Source organism: Ictalurus punctatus, chromosome 11, assembly GCF_001660625.3.
Source record: "Ictalurus punctatus breed USDA103 chromosome 11, Coco_2.0, whole genome shotgun sequence".
NCBI classification, from domain to species: Eukaryota; Metazoa; Chordata; class Actinopteri; order Siluriformes; family Ictaluridae; genus Ictalurus; species Ictalurus punctatus.
Window position 1 is genome coordinate 21,653,014 of NC_030426.2, and position 17,129 is coordinate 21,670,142.

A 17,129-nucleotide genomic window follows, 5' to 3' on the forward strand; every position below is an offset into this window, starting at 1 on the left:
TTAATTTCAGCAGCCTGTGGGACTGTGAAAAATGTGCAGTAACTAAAACAGAGCTACAATCCTCTCTGAATTTCCCACTCGGCTTTTCCTCATACGGATCTTCCGTGCGTCTCACGGCCGACTCGTACGCGTTTTCAAACGGAATCCATCACCATCCAAAGACAGAAATATCACAGTCAGTGAACGGAGGACAATTATTCATACAACTTTCTAAAATAAACGTCCTGGCTCCAGAGACAAACAAGATAAACGTAACATCTGCCGAAAGCTATTTAAAACCAGCTTCACATCTGTAACGAGAACACAGATGGCGAGAGTGGGATTAAACGTATTAAACGATATTATAACACAAGCCTGGTTTCACCCTGATCAATTGAACATGTCGCAATCTTTAAAAAACACAACATGTTTGATGTAGCTGTCAGATTGTGTCATCCAAACAGACGGAAGCATTTACTGCATCGAGAAGAAACACACCGAGGCTTCATTCTGAAAAATGGCTTTAATACAAAATCTGTAATATTTGAGGTCTTATACTTATTTTTATTATTATTTTTTTTTTGCTTTTAGTGCGCTCATAAAACCTTCATAAACACAATGTTCCTTCAACAGTTTCCTTCAATCGTTTATCATGATAAAGTGAGCATTATAAAGTAAGATATGTGACAGTTTAAAACACAAAGAAACGACAATAATTATTCTTTTCTTTTTAATACATTCTGATCGCAAAAAAAAAAAAAAAAAAAATCATCTTCAAATCGGACTAAAGCAGAAATATTATTTTTTAGCTTTTAGTTGATTCGACCCCCCCCCCTCCACCCCCTCCCCTCCCCTCCCCTCCAAGCACATATACATTTGAGTATCATAAAATATTCATACAATAATGTTACTTTACACTTTATGACCCAGTGGCACGTACAGCGAAGGCACACAGCATTAGTACAGCAAAAGGCTGACTCACAGGTGAAATGAAACGTGTCCTCGCGTATCGAGGTTCCATTTATAAGAGCGGTCCATTATCGTGAAGGACAGTTTGAACAGAAGAATGAGTCCATCACTCAAACAGGACACCCACGTAATGCTTTTCATCATTCTGACCGACAATTCTTTTCTAAACCTTTTCTTTCTGCAATTGCTCATCGCCTCATCCATGAATCATCTCGGTATTCATTCTAACCGTATTGAAACGACTAAATATTGCATGATGTCCCTGATAGAACGGCGGAAAAGTATTCTATAACGTCGATGCACTGGGAGTGGGAGAAAGTCGAGTGGAGACCTTCTGACGTGGTCAAAAGGTCTTGAAGAGGAGGATTTGTTCGATGTGAAAGACTGTGCTTCCAGAGGATCGTGCGAGCCAGACTGATGTCAGGCTGAGCTTTATGTTAGGGGTAAAACATCTGGACGCATGCCGTTATCGGAAAATAATCAGTGACAGGGTAGTGGGCTGTAGGGCGCAAAGCAAAAGCAAAGTTCTGCAAAAGCAAATGTTTACAAACAGTTTTTTTTTTAACTAAAGAACAACGTGTACATTTTGTCCATTTATGCATGTCATATTCTGGAACATCTGGAAAATAAGTTAGTTCCCTGTGTTATTTTCTTATGTTATAGCAGCTATAAACAGTTCCTCTGTCCTTTTTTTCCCCTCTCTTAAAATGAACTGAACAAACAAACAAACAAACAAACAAACAAACAAACAAAACCCCAAAACATATGGTACTGAGAAAACGCAAAGTCCTTCATCCTGAAGACTTTCCAGTGTCGGAACATGTTAAGGCACAGCTTTACGTCTGATCGCTGCAAAGTACTGACAGCGGAGACGCCTTTCAGAGTGAGAAATAAAAATCTCCTTCCAGAAATCTTCAAACGATTACACGTTTTTGTCCTTGCGCAAGTCGCTGCTATGGAAAGGATAATGTATGAGAACAAGCGCATTAATAGAAAGCTGCGATTTGCCTTGCAGAGAACACTACTGACTGCTTCCACTGCGGCTGTTAAAGCAGAATATGAATCAACACCTCCTGTCCAATCAGAACTGAGAATTCAACAGCGCTACGGTGTAAATCGAGTTACGACATTCCTTATCATCTCCAGGCCCATTCTCACGGCTTTGCACTGCCTGAGCCTCATTAGTGCCATTCCCCGAGCAGGCCGTCACTCTGACTGTCCGTCAGCAGCACTCTGTACGCTCTGTGCTTGAGAACCTCTCTCTCAGAATCCTGCACTCAGATTCCTGGGCCTCATTCTGTCCTGCTTTATCTTCCCTCCTGGATGGCCAGGCTTTCTGACAGGCTTGCTACCTGGACCTTGCTTTGATTATACATACACCCATGTCTTACTTTCTACTTCCTTCGGCCTTAACACACAGCTGTAGTTCTACCAAATATCTACCACCTAGCATAATCATTAGCATGCTAATCAGGTCAAAAGAGTGAAGACCTTAACATCTTTTCTATTTTTCTGCTCATTCAGCCCCTACATTTCTTATCCATGCTTCTCACCTTTCCAGCATCTTCCGCCTGACCGCTGATACACAGATCTCGGAGTGAGATTATTCAGATTGATACGCGAGACTGACTCTGTGTTCAAAAACTAGCCAGCAAGTCTGAGATTTCACTCCCAGTTCCAATAAAAACTGGGAAATGCATACAGACTAATGTAAAGTTAGTCTGAATATTGTCATAATGCCCAAGAAAAGATGTTATTTAAAGTGCCCTGAAGTGAACCACCCATAAAACTGGTCACTAAGGATCTGGTGTATGGACGCTGGAAATCTGAACAGCAGTTTATTTACCTTTATATATATATATATATATATATATATATTAAAAAAAAAAAAAAAAAAAAAGCAAAACGAAAAAGGAGTGTGATCTCAAAATCATTACAAAATTTTGCACTGGAGTAGTACAGAGCCCCAGTGGGGACATGAAACTAATGCTTTACTGTGCCATGACCATGCATGTCACCATCGGATCTCCGTTAAAAAAAAAAAAAAAAAAAAAAAAAAAAAAAAAAAAAAAAAAATTCTCAGCCTTTGTGCCATCACATAATACTATGCATAGCTTTGGTAGTGCACAGATCATTCTCTATGTCAACCCCAGTAGCTTAGTTTTCATAGACACTACGCAATATTACGCATATTACAAGCGATAAAATAAAAATGTATTGAAACCATTTTTTTTTTTTTTTTTTTTTTTTTGCAAACGCATCGACAAAAGTTTAAAAAGAATAAAGTTTTGCACGATGTGTAAAATATTACATTTAAACGTCGCAAAACTGAAACAAAATCACTTGGATGGAAACGTAGCTAACGTTTAATTAAGAGCGGTACTAAAGCACTAATCTGAGCGGGGATGTTGTTCTGGGTGCACTTTGTAAATCTGAATTAAACGCACATCGCTTGGCGCTGTGGCCGTATTGAGGCTCTGCATCGCTTAGCGGCGTGAACAGGGATACGGAGTACATGCACAGCTTTAGAAGTATTACAGCAGATCAAATGTCCTCGCTTTGGCTATTACTGACCAGCTGTTTCAATCCTTTAGTATAAAATGCACAACAAGAATAATCTCTGAAATGGCTAGAAGTACTGACAGGTGCAGGAAAAGCTTCAAAAATCTAAAATAGTGATTTGAGTTATTAAAATAATTAGGCTAAAATATTCAGAATAGTTCTGTGGTAATACATAATAAAGTGAGGCATAATAAACACATTATAGTGCACACACAGAAAATACAGTGGTTCACAGAAATGTCACGATGATAAATCCACTTCGCTTGGTTCCCCTAAGGCCCGCGGGTTCTCCTGTACGAGCATCGGTGACTGCCTTTTCAGTTAAACCAACGTCTCGCAGAGAAAGATTCTCTCAAGAAGACCGACGAAGACCGGGTTGATCGGGAAGATCATCGTGACATTGATCTCAAATGTGCTGAAGATTTTATTCAAATGAAAGCAGGTCTGGGTGTGGTTCCTCGTTCTCCGTGCTGGAGGTCCTCATGTGTCCCACTGAGCCGTTCTGAAGAAGTTCTCCCTCGCTCATGCTGATTCGACGGTCTCCTTTGCCTGGACGCGGTGTGGACGCCATTCTACTCTCAGAGCTGCTCAATTTCTGCTTGAGCTCCAGGCCGTCCTTGTGGATGAGATCTGGAACCGAGAGCAGCACGTGCGACTGGTCTTCATCCACAGTGCCTCGTTCCTTCTCTTCGTCTGCTGTTTGGATGCCATCCATATCAGAAAACTGGCCTGATCTGTTCTCTTCTTTTGTCAGGGCCTCCGGAGCACTATCAGTTCCTGAGGGTTGCACTTGATCTTCAGGCTCTTCAGGTTGCGCAGGGGCTTTGGTTTGGTGGATCTTCTCTGGGGAGGACAAGAAGGAGGAGTCTGAGAGCTCTGGAGAGGCCACCACAGGGTCAGAGGAGATCATCATTTCCTGAGTGGTCTTCAAAGCGCGAGGGAGACGCTTCTTATTGGTGGGAGGTGGAGGATCCAGGCGAGGGAAAGCGTCCAGTGAAATGTGGCTGTTAAAGAAAGAACAGAAGGTACACTGTGGCTGATGCATCATCACACACTATACGACTGTGTATTCAAATCATACCAGTGATGAAAATCTTGAAGAAAGTCTGTCATTTGTCGACCTAAAATAATTGACTTAAGATAATTGAAGTGTAATAGCGTACATCCCCCCCTTCCCCATTTGAGTAAGTGGTTGGTGTGGGAGCAGTGAGACAGACAGCTCTGGTACACCTCATACGCTGACTCACATAAACGAGTGCTTAAGAGCCTGTCTTGTTTCATAATCGAGGATAAGAAGCTGAAATTACAAGCAGTGGCTCAGATCACACTGTTGGCCAAAGCTTCATTCGTAATGGATGCAATTTTAAATTGAATTTTAATCTCCTTTTAAATAATGACTACTATAGTGATCTGATCAGTCATTATTAGAGGTTGTGAAGACATATTGTCCATCCTGTACATCATTACAGAATTTATGACATTAGGCGTAATAGTCCCGGGCTAACGCCTAAATAAATTTTACGAACAGCCTACTGCTAGTCGATTGACTGAATGTAATGAGCATGGAAAGAGACCCTAAGTGCCGAAACCTGTAAATCTATGGGCTTACAAGATCTCATCAGTTGTTCAAAGGGTTTCTAAGAGTAATTAAAATAAAAATCAGTCTGCATTAAACGGGTCTACAGGCACATAAATATGAGGAAACATGCTTTATGGTTGTTTGTCTTCCAATTAAGTCAGAATCATCAAAGTTTGCAAATTTGCAAGTGAAAAACATCCTCGAGACACCCACATACACCCCTTGAGGCTTTTTTTCTTCCACTCAGAGATGCCAATCAAGGCCACAGTGATTCAAGACTTGCTCACCCATTCCACGCTCACACTCAAGGAACAGATGTGATGCACAAAGTCCTTGTAAAGGAAAAAATGAATGGTTCTCTGTGATCTCGGCATTAGGAGTCTCATCTCCACTTTCGTGCTACTGTGCTTCAGAGGAAAGTAGATGAATCTCCACAGTACATCAATAAGAAAACTAATGAATGTACTAGCCTCACTTGCTTCTCTAATGAAAAGGCAGTGTTCTGCAGTTGAACATAAACACTGAAGTGTAAGAAAACCCATAACGGTCTCCAGAGTGGTGCAACGGTCTAAGCATTGATTATGGAGAGTTTTGAATCGCAACAATGCTACAGCCAAGAGAGCAAAATTAGCCCTGCTCTCTGGGTGGAAACTATTCCGTCCCTTATACAGAACAGGGAGAACCAGCAACATTTCAGACTTTACACATTTTGTGTAGGAGTCAACAGTGGAGCAGAAAAATATGCCAGAAGAGCAGTCTTGTTTTTCCCCCCTAATCAAAACGGGAGATGTGCCCAAATCCAGAATGATTGACAGTTGTGCAGGTGTTTAGAGCGCTTGGCTTGAAATATGCCCTGATACAGCGTTCTCGCTTTCTGTCACGATAAATGGAGGGTTTTTTTTTTCTTCCATTGCGTTCAATGAAATGTTTCAATGTTGAGTTCATTGTGAATGTGACCTAGAATATATGAACGTGTCTTATAATTCCCACTAAAAAAAGCATGTAACAACATATAAACGTATAACTATATTAAACTATTACATAAACTATTGTGAAAAATAGTCAAAACCGCACTTTCAGTTTTCATCTGAAAGAGTAATAATAAGATATATATATATATATATATATTTAAAAAAACGAACATTTGTGCATGTGTGCGTTATGGTTCATGGTAGCCCGTTTGCGAGGGGCTATAGGAAGTGCAGATGAGTCTTTCAGCTTCATTAAACACATCCTACTGGGGAAAAAAAATAAAATCAGTCTAACTATAAGTGTTAAGACTTATTTCATAAAAAAAAAAACCTCATTGCATAAAAAGAGCTTTATTAACACAAATATGAAGAGGTTAAAAGAATTAAAAGTAATATAGTTGCCCCTCAGAAAACGTTCGGGCTGAGCCTATATAACAATTACTGCACAGAAAAGTCCATAACGTTATGGTAAATCGAATTGAATTCAAAGTAAATTCTTATTAAATCACATTAAAATCACAAACGCAAAATGATTAACGAACTGGGGCAGGGGTGGGTCTGTGCTTAAAGGCTCTGGGTTACTGATCAGAAGGTCAGGAGGTCAAGCCCCAGCACTGCCAAACTACCACTGCTGGGCCCTTGAGCAAGGCCCTTAACCCTCAATTGCTCAGTTGTATAAGTGCGATAAATGTAAGTCGCTCTGGATAAGGGTGTCTGCCAAATGCCGGAAATGTAAAGATGACTTCTCAAAGAGCTGGGACTCATGGGGGAAAAAGTCATCAAATATATGATTTTCTTTTGTGTGCATGTGTTATTATTATTTACCTGTTCACAGTCACTTTGTGGCTGGACCACACTGCTCCTACGTTCTTGTTGACTTCCGTGACTCCGATGTCCCCCAGGCTGCCGGGCTCTTTACGCCGCAGCAGGTCATTGACTTTGGCCCCCATGGCTTTACCCAGGTTCTTCAGGTGTGTGCTGCCTTTTTGGCCCCCTGGAGAGGAGACGTCACGGCGGCCGGCGACGGAGCTCGGCTTCGTCCCCTGCTTCAGCTGCTCACCTGCACTTGAGTTCTCAAACATGCTTTGGTCAACTGCAGAGAGAAGGCAGAAAAACAGGTCGACTTTTTGTGTTTTGTTTTGTTGTGGTGCTATTATAAAAATACAGAAGCTTGGGAAGAACGGTGAACAAATAATAATGCTTTTGTAGGGAAAAGCAGATTCCGCCAGTGATGTTCGTTCATCGTGTGACATTTTTAAAAACAGAAGCAAAAATCAACACTCTGAAACTGAAACAAAAGCAGCAACACATGCACCACACAGTTTAACACAAATCTCAGCCGCTGCAGTACAGCATAAATGACAACATCTCACAATATTTCAGATGCAATCTTACCTCCTGATATTTCTTTGAAAGCATTTGAGGGAGACACAGAAGGTGTTTTAATAACAGCACATACATACAGTATATAAGTTAAATAGACTTATCAAAATATTTCCCCATGCAGATACTTATTTCCCAGTGTAAATCTGTTACCTTTACACAGCTGCCACTGGCTCCTCTCACACAGCCACATGGGAGGCGGAAAACAAAATACAAACATGCCATAATAATACCAAGCAAGTGTCTGAATAACCCACAAATGTAGCATCCTATTTTGACAATTTCCTGCCTTTAGAAAGCCAAGCAGGATATTAATGTGCCTTTAACGTACATTTGCAGCCACGGTGATTTTTAGCCTGTTACCCCGAGCAACTATTGGAGAATTGGCTGAAGGATGAGAGCCTGAGCTAGAGAAACCTCATTAGCCTAACCCAGTTTTTCCACTGATAACAAGCACTTTCAAAGATTTCTCATGCCACGTTGGTATCAGCACTGTACACCGGAGGAGCCGCTTGTACAATCACTCTATGCAAATGTTTGACAGAGGAGTCATTGACATGCAGGGAAAATATTTGGATGGGCAAACCAGCGAGATGTGCTAGAAAAATATTTGCATAATAAAAAGCTTCAGACTGTAGGATTCATGAACAGTAAACAACTCTTACATACAAATTCCTTTTTTTGGTGCAGCTTAAGAGACACATCCAAATGATGGAAAAGATCATAAAGCTTTGTGTACATGGTTGAAGGAAATAGGAAGTGGATGATGAATTAAACATTAGCTTCACATAAAGCAAACAGTGTTGTGTAGCTATCGAAATATTTTATATGCGTTATACTCATGTAATATAATATAAGGAACAAACAGCGGGCCATGCTGTTATAGGAAAATGATGCACAATGAGGTGGTGTGGTATGTACAGTCATGTAAAAAAATAAATAAATAAATAAATAAATAAAAAATAAAAAATTACGCCCCAATTACGGAAATTGTTGGCTTTTTTTGACAGATCTGGAGAAGCAAACATCTGATCCTCTTTGGAACGGTGCCTATTAATAAAGTCGATATATTTGAAGAGTAAGGAAAATGAGCTTTTTCAATCATTTATTCACCAGAAATATAAATAGATGTGATATTCTTCTGTGGAAAAAGTAAGTACACCCTTGGCCTCAGAAGCTAGTATTGCCCACTTTAGCAGAAATAACGTCTTGTAGGCGTTTTGCATCATTGTCCACGAGGCTTGCTGGAATTTTTGACCACTCTTCTATGTAGTATTCTTTCAGTTGCGAGATGTTTGAGGGTTTTCTTGCATGTCCTGCCTGTTTCAAATTCCCCCATAACATTTCAATGGGATTCAAATCCGGGCTTTGACTAGGCCATTCCATAACCCTCCATCTCTTCTTTTTGAGCCATTCCTTGGTGGATTTGCGAGTGTGCTTAGGATCATTGTCCTGTTGAAAAGTCCACTTTCAGTTCAACTTCAACTTTCGGACAGACGGCCTGACATTATCTTCAAGCACTCTTTGATATGATGCAGAATTCATAGTTGAATCAGTGAATGCAAGCTGTCCAGTCCCTGAGACAGTGAAGCAACCCCAAACCATAACATTTCCATCTTCTCCTGCTTCTCATGAAAAGCTGTCTTTGGTCTGTGCCAAACACGTCTGCTGTTTCTACGGCCAAACAACTCTATCTTTGATTCGTCTGTCCAGAGCACATTATTCCAAAAGGCCTGGTCTTTGCCTATATGCTCACTTTCAAACTGTACTGTAGTCCTGCAAAGGCTTTTTCCTGGCACGCCTCCCATGCAAATTTGATACAAATCAAATTTGTGCGATCTCATTCTGATTGTAGAAGCATGCACGTTGACACCAACAGTTGCCAGACTTTCTATCAGATCCTGTGATGAAATGTTGGGGTTCTTTTAGACTTCTTTTTGCATCAGACGGTCTGGTCTTGGGCTTGGGTTTGAAATCTGTGCCATTTGTAGATTATTTTCCTTGCAGTGGAATGATGCATTTCCAATAATTTGGAGATCTTTGTAAATCCCTTGCCAGACTCATAGGCATCCACTTTTTTCTGAAGCCCTTACAGAACTCTTTAGATCTTGGCATGATGACACCACACACCTCAATAACAAAGGGAACTCCAGACCCTAGATATGAGACGGGTCAAAAAACCCAACAATTTACACTGGGAGTACTTCTTTTCTTTCCACATGATTGTAAATCTATCTATCTATAATTTTTTATTTTAAAAAGTATTTTACCCCATAATCCCACGCACTAATCCAGCTACGCTATCTACAAGAAGATATTCGTCTTGGGCCTCCGCAATCTCTTTGCATTCCTCAGACTCTACTGGTACTACTGGTTTTTATTTTTGCACAATATTTAACACTATTTTATTTGAAAAGGATTCTCAGTGATTTGTAAAGTGAATTGTACAAAAAATTGCTAAGTGACATCATGACACAAATTAGTTCAGGAACTCTGATTGGATAACCTAACAATCATTTAGGGAGTCACCTGTTTATACTAAATGAATGAGATCCTGTGATCGGTCAAACACACGTCTATTTATGATCAGTGCTTGGACCCCATGGTCCACGTTTATGGCTACATTTAAAGATACTTTATTTGTTACAAAGTGTGTGTGTGTGCATGTTTGTTCTTTATCCAGATGTTGGTATGGACCTCTGGAGGCATGTTTCTAGGTCTTCTGGGTTATATTCTTAAACAAAGCAATTAATCTACCGCTTGTGTTTACATAAAGCCTACCACTTTTATATCTACTGCATCTGTGGGAGTCAGCCAAGTTTACAAATGTAATATTCCTTCCCAGGAACAACGCAACGAAGCACACGGAATGCACACAGATACAGTGTTGCGGGAAAAGCATACTTAAGAAAGGGGATACAATTTAAGACCGTGAGGTAGAGAAAGAGAGAAACCAACAAGGAATGTATCCTGCCACCAAGTGTTTGTTAAAACAACGTCACCTATGCTTATGTTTCTCTACAGGGTTCAACTGGCACAATACGCATGCATCTCTGGACTGAAGATCAGAATATCTACTGAGGATTCCAACACAATAGTCAGGGTCAGTAACGTGTGGCAAAATCTGTTCTTCTCTTCTACAGGCTTCTTGCTACATCTGATCTTTGTGTGTGTATGAGAAACATATGGGGAACAACAGAAGCTGCAGATACCTGACCAGAATAATGAGAAAACAACTTTTAACCCATACCAGGACCAGATGGGTCGATCGAAGATGCATGGACTTCAGGGTGAGTCGATAAGTCTTACATATAAAATAGTACATTTTCAAGTATTATTCCGAACCCTATAATTCACCTGAGGGCAATACAGTTAGTTATATGCAGACTGGTTAGAAAAATAAACAAATAAATAAATAATGCAACATCCAACCAAGATGGAGAAACTGAAATGAAGTGCAAAGTTTGCCACAGAAAGTTTGAACAGTAATTTTGCTTGCGGCGGCCAACCCTGATGACCACACAGTTGGCTCCAAACTCCCCCAGGGCCTTGATTCCTGCCACAATGTCAAATTTCAACCTTCAAGGCACAAAAGAGGAAAGAAGGAACGGAAAGAAGAAATAAAGCTTTATTAGTGAAGTGAAAGCAAGGGTCAATGACAAATTACACAGTAAGTGCATTTCCACTCCCACAGATACGCTATTTTTCTGTGTAGCGAAGTCTGGAAAGATATTTCACATAGACCGAATCCATGATGTGACATGGAGGGGCCACAAGGAGCAGTAGAGGGGAAGAATGAAAAGTAAAGAGTTCATCGCGCCATCCGCCACAGGATGGGCCGTTCCTGCTGAGCTCATGAGAACACTCCGACACGCTCCACTGACCACTCTGTGAACTCAATTACACAAAAGGGACATGAGCCTTGAGTGCTCCATTTACTGTAGCGCTCTCTGATTTATATAATCACCCATTTTTCCTTTGAGCGTTTTAACTTTGATCAAATTCATGTCTTAAAGCTCAAACCCAACTCATTTTAAATCAACCTTAAACTAGCAATACAGTTTGTCCTGCAAAGAAACCAATTTACACACATTAATATCTTCATAAAGCCAGTTCCAGGCAGAGGTGCCAATACTGCTAACATGAAAATCTTACGAGAGAGAGAGAGAGAGAGAGAGAGAGAGAGAGAGAGAGAGAGAGAGAGAGAGAGAGAGAGAGAGAGAGAGAGAGAGAGAAGAAAACCAGAATTTTACCACAAAACCCCCAGAGTATATCTATGGATGACATGGAATTTTGTACCCTAGATGTCAGACAATCAAGAGTAAGAAAATGCAAAAGTCTAGTTAAAAATGAATGGCTAACTTTTTTCCCCCACCAACCAAAGACATGACAGTTCTGCCGTCTTGTTTTTTGGCTCACAGAACAGAGGCTTGTGATTTCACAGATCAAAGTTGACCTACTAGTGTTTTCTCCATGCTTGCTAGGACTTTCTTGTTAGCAAGCTTGGCACCTTTATCTAATAAACCCAGATAAAGTCGTTTCATTTCCCGCTTCAGTGATTCGATTTTTCTCTCAGCTGAATTATATCTGTGATCGATCTGATTGTTGTTTTAGCTGAAAAAAAGCCAGAAAGCATAGTTTTCTGGTGGCTCCTGTATCGCATCAAGTTAAAAATCAGAAATGCTACGGCTAGACTGAAGGTGTTGGCAAATCTGTGCTTATGATAAGGTGTAGATGTGAAAAAATAGTTTCTTAGAATGATCAATTTATAATCTAATGGGGATCGTATTAATAAAACAGATTGAAGTGATATCGGTCTTGACATTTACCCTCTTCACCTTCCCCACAGTTTTTTTGTGGGTTTTATTTTTTGAGAAATGAGCTTGTATTAATATGGCTACAAAGTTCAAAAGCCATATGACAACGCAATAATCTGCCTAACAAAACAAGGAAACTAAATTAGTTTAGCCCATTCTGTGTCATATCTGGCCTAACATATGAATGACCAAGCTGTGCACTGATGTGTCAGCCATGAATATTTAATCATGACCCTCTGCCTGGATATAAATCTTTAACTTGTATGTCTTTTGTGCAGGGGGATGGGAGATGAAATTGCTCTATGGTATTAGATGAAACACAGCAGACTCTGGGTCACAAGTTGAAAGGTCAGAGTGGGGCTCAAATGATATTTTTCAGAGAGCAATCCACCATAAAGGAGTGCCACACACAGGGTCACTGGCCAAAGAGCTAAAATATAAGTCGTATGAAACAGATCTTGTGCTAGTCAGTGGAACGGTAGAGGCATAGCTTGGTTGAGTTGGTCCTTGCTGAGAAACAGTGCTACGTTAGCCAAACCCACAGGAGACTGCAGCTTGCCAGACAAGTCTATACACCTCCATTTTTGTCCTACTTCAAGTCAATATTTCATTAAATGATCTGCCCTTGCCATGTCAGTGAGTCAAAGCTCATCATGCAGTTAGAGGCAGTAAGTGCTGTTTACTTCACACTGCCAGACTGTTTATTGATAATTCCAGCAATTGTGCAAAATCACACAGTACACTCCTGGAACAAAATGTGTTTTCTGTTTGCTTAATGGTATTAGAGTTCTAAAAGGGTTCGGCTGGGAATGGGTCTGAACGAGTTCTAGCTAAAACCTTTAAGGCTCCCCCCAGTAGGAGAAATCAAAGAACCCACGGGGGTTAAGCCACAGAGACAACACTACACTGCAAAAATAACATCTGACTAAGTGGAAAATATCTTGAATACAGACAAAACAAATAGAATATCAATTCTATTTATAGAATTTTTCAAGCTTGAAATTGCCTTGTTCTACTAGCAGATCATTTTTCTTATTTTAAGTATTTATTTCCAAAATTATCTGACAATAAAGCTAGGTCATTTCAAATAAATTTTTTTAAAAATGGTAAATGGTCTGCACTTATAGAGCACTTTTCACTGTGTCTCATTCACCTGTTCACACACACACACCAACTGTAGCAGAGCTGCCATGCAAGACGCTAACTTGCCATCGAGAGCAACTTGGGGTTCAGTGTCTTGCCCAAGAACACTTCTGTATGTGGAGTCACGTGGGCCGGGAATCGAACTGCCGACCCTATGATTAGTGGACAACCTGCGCGCCCACCTGAACCACAACTGACCTACACCACCTAACCATTACACCCATATGTGGTTCTTCCCCAAACTGTTGCCACAAAGTTGGATGAACACAATTGTTTTGAATGTCTTTATATGCTGTAGCATTACAATTTCCCTTCACTGGAACTAAGGAGCCCAAACATGTTCCAGCATGACAATGTTCCTGTGCCTGTGTACATGGTTCGCCAAATTTTTCGTAGAAGAACCTGCACAGAGCCCTGACCTCAACCCCACTGAACACCTTTGGGATGAACTAGAACGCCGACTCCTCACTCAACCATGGCTGACTTCACTAATGCTCAAATCAGTACAGCCACTCTCTAAAATCTAGTGGAAACTCTTCTCAGAAGAGTGGAGGTTATTATAATAGCAAAGGAGGACCAACTTTGGAGTGAACTTTGGATGTTCAACAATCACATATGGGCATGATGGTTTGGTTTGGTTTAGTGTATTAGACTTGAAATAAGTGGAATAATCTTAGATTTGTTTTATTGTAATGTAACAATGGGATATTGCCTTCTAGATAAGGTTTATTATTTTCCATAACAAAGATCAAATAAAGATTGGTGTAACAGTTTGAGCTGCTTGGGACAACACATCATGTACAAAGATATCTATTTGATACTATTTGAATGTTGCAAAGATATCTGCAATCCAGCATGTTGCAAATCACCAGCACTTTGTCCTCCATACCTATTTTCCTCACTTTCCCTCTGACTGGTCAATAAGTAAAATGGGAAATGGTAGCCCAGTGGTTAAAATGTTAGGATACCAAGATGTTGGACTTCTGATCAGAAGGTCGTGAGTTCAAATCCCAGCTCTACCAAGCTGCCATTGCTGGGCCCTTGAGCAAGGTCCTTAATCCTCAACTGCTCACTTGTAAGTCGCTCTGGATAAGGGCGTCTGCCAAATGCCTTAAATGTAAGAAAAAAGCTGAACTGAGACTAAAGCAACAAAGTTTTTAAAAGCGATGCACTCCAGCCACTTCCCATAACATTACACATAAAACTTGCAGTTGAGGGGAGAACAAAATTGGCAAGTGTGTAAGCACCCTTGCTTCCATATAACATTCTTAAAGTCTTATTTAGTTTGTCTGATGCAGCTCATTTAACATTTCTACATAAAACCTTTCACAAACAATTCCAAGTAGAATCCTCTTTGGAACATACTGCGTATAAAGACTTGGCTGCACCACTGCAAAGACCCTTTTTAACTAGAGTTTTGTTGCCACATCGGCATCTCATTGGAATGAATACAAGGCTAACGTGCTTCCTCTGAGACATGTTTCGCACACCTCCACATTTTGCACAACTGCTACTCATGCTGTGTCACGAAGCATCATAACACACTGTGAGGAATATTGATATCTACCCTCTTCCGCATACATGAGCTCACAGGCAGCCACGATTGGCTAGTGTTGCTGTGACTGAGAGGGGAAAACAGACTATGCCATTCCTCCTGCCTAGACAGAAAGGCCAATTTTGCTCTGTTGGCTCTTGGCTACGGATTGTGTGGCATTATCAAGATCTGAACTGCTGATATCTGGATAAAAGGGGCGAATGTAGTTCTGTTGTGCCACTCAGGAGCCCCCAGAAGTGTGTTTGAAGAGGTTTTGTCTTTAGGATTAGGACACAGTCCTGACTCCCCGCTTCTACTCTGTTGCAGTGGTGGGTCGAGGCAGAGGTGGCTCAGTGGTTAAAGGCTCTGGGTTACTGATCAGAAGGTCAGGAGGTCAAGCCCCAGCACTGCCAAGCTACCACTGTTGGGTTAAGGCCCTTAACTCTCAACTGCTCCGATAAATCTAAGGGTGTCTGCTAAAAGCCATAAATATAAATGCAAATGCGACAGCCTCCTAAAGAGGCAGCTGTGCTAAAACAAGACGTTCCATTCTGATCGTTTTTCATGTACAATCCGAAGCCACCAGCAGCTCGTCTCTGTGAAATGAGTCTGGATAAAGCAGAGAATCTGCAGCACCTCCTTGAAACCAAACAGGAAAGGCCTCTGGGTGTTTGGATATGATGTGCTGGCAGTTATTCTTGCTTTTTCTGGAACATTTGTGTTGACAGCCAAAAAAAAAAAAAACCCTTCGTGTGTAAAAATTTTCTCTGTTGTATTCTCTGAAGTGCAGCAGGGCTAAGGTGGAACCTAACAAAAGAAAGTTCATAAAACATCTGCATTTACTTGAATAATTTCCACCATAGAGAGTGGATCTTTCAAATGCAACTGGGCCAAAATCAGCACTCAGAAGGACAAGCATATGCAAATGGCATCTGATACCACTGAAATTATCAAAGGGCTTATTATGCTTTCAAAGTTACAGGAAATCAAAAATTCTTTTTCATTTCCTACTCAAGCTGAAGTTCTCTCATCTGCCCTACTTCCCTTCTTTGATTATCTTTCAGACAGAAAAGCTTGTTACTGAACAACACAAACAACGCTTCCATTTTCTCTTCAAATCAACACAGTACATCAAAACCGCCTGCTAACAATGGCTACACACTCATATTATTTGACATTCGTTTTGGATAACGCATCTAAGCAATTCAATAGTTTGTACACCCACTGCATCACCAACGAGCACTTCTACTGGGACAGCGAAGAAAAGTGACATTTTTGAGTGCATTTTTATCTCCTGGCCGATCAGATCTACTGAATGTAAACAAAAAAACAACAACAACAAACAAACATGGAGGACAAAGTGTCTGTAAAATGTCTTTTTAGTACATGAACAGAAGGAGATCTAATCTAGAGGGCAAGCGACAGTAGGTTAGTTAGTTAGCTGATACAAGCTTGGACAGGTAAGAACCTGTATCTGTTGAGAAAATGCCAAGTATGAAAGCACCCTAATAAATCCCAGGAACAATCACTGTATACAGGTGCATCTCAAAATAATATGAATATTGTGAAAAAAGCTATTTAATTCAAAAAGTGGAACTTTCATATATTGTAGATTCATTACGCATAAAGTGAAATATTTCAAGCTTTTTTTTGTTTTAATCTCGATGATTACGGCTTACGGCTCATGGAAATGAAAAATCCAGTATATCAAAATATTAGAATAAAGAATATATCATACAGAAATGTCGACCTTCTGAAAAGTATGTTCATTTATGCACTCGGTCAGGGCTCCTTTTGCATGAATTACTGCATCAGTGCGGCGTGGCATGGAGGCGATCAGCCTGGGGAACTGCTGAGGTGTTCTGGAAGCCCAGGTTGCTTTGATAGCGGCCTTCAGCTCGTCTGTATTGTCGGGTCTGGTGTCTCTCATAGATTCTCTATGGGGTTCGGGTCAGGCGAGTCGGCTGGCCAATCGAGCACAGTAACACCACGGTCAGCAAAGCAGTTACTAGTAGTTTTGGCACTGTGGGCAGGTGCAGAGTCCTGCTGGAAAAGGAAATCAGCGTCTCCATAAAGCTCGTCAGCAGTTCTCTAAAATCTCCTGGTAGACGCTGCTTCGACTCTCGACTTGAGAAAACCAGCAGATGACATGGCTCCCAAATCATCACTGACTGTGGAAACTTCACACTGGA

At 40.7% G+C, this 17,129-nt stretch overlaps 1 protein-coding gene across 1 annotated transcript; it reads right to left on the reverse strand.

The window, feature by feature from the left end:
• Nucleotides 1–487: 487 nt before the first annotated feature.
• On the reverse strand, nt 488–10,930 carry LOC128634004 (uncharacterized protein C1orf226 homolog). The gene is made up of 2 exons (XM_053683488.1): nt 6,886–10,930; nt 488–4,514 (listed from the first exon to the last, which is right to left on the reverse strand). Exons 1-2 carry the CDS (start codon nt 7,311–7,313, stop codon nt 3,935–3,937), a joined length of 1,008 nt encoding a protein of 335 aa, XP_053539463.1. The 5' UTR covers nt 7,314–10,930; the 3' UTR covers nt 488–3,934.
• Nucleotides 10,931–17,129: the final 6,199 nt, after the last annotated feature.

Bases quoted from the DNA above. Each gene is read 5' to 3' on its own strand.
- LOC128634004 (XM_053683488.1), bottom strand. From the start codon at position 7,313: ATGTCACACGATGAACGAACATCACTGGCGGAATCTGCTTTTCCCTAC. The intron at 4,515-6,885 runs GTAAATAATAAT...TTTCTTTAACAG, and splicing joins CACAAAGTGACTGTGAACAG to CCACATTTCACTGGACGCTT.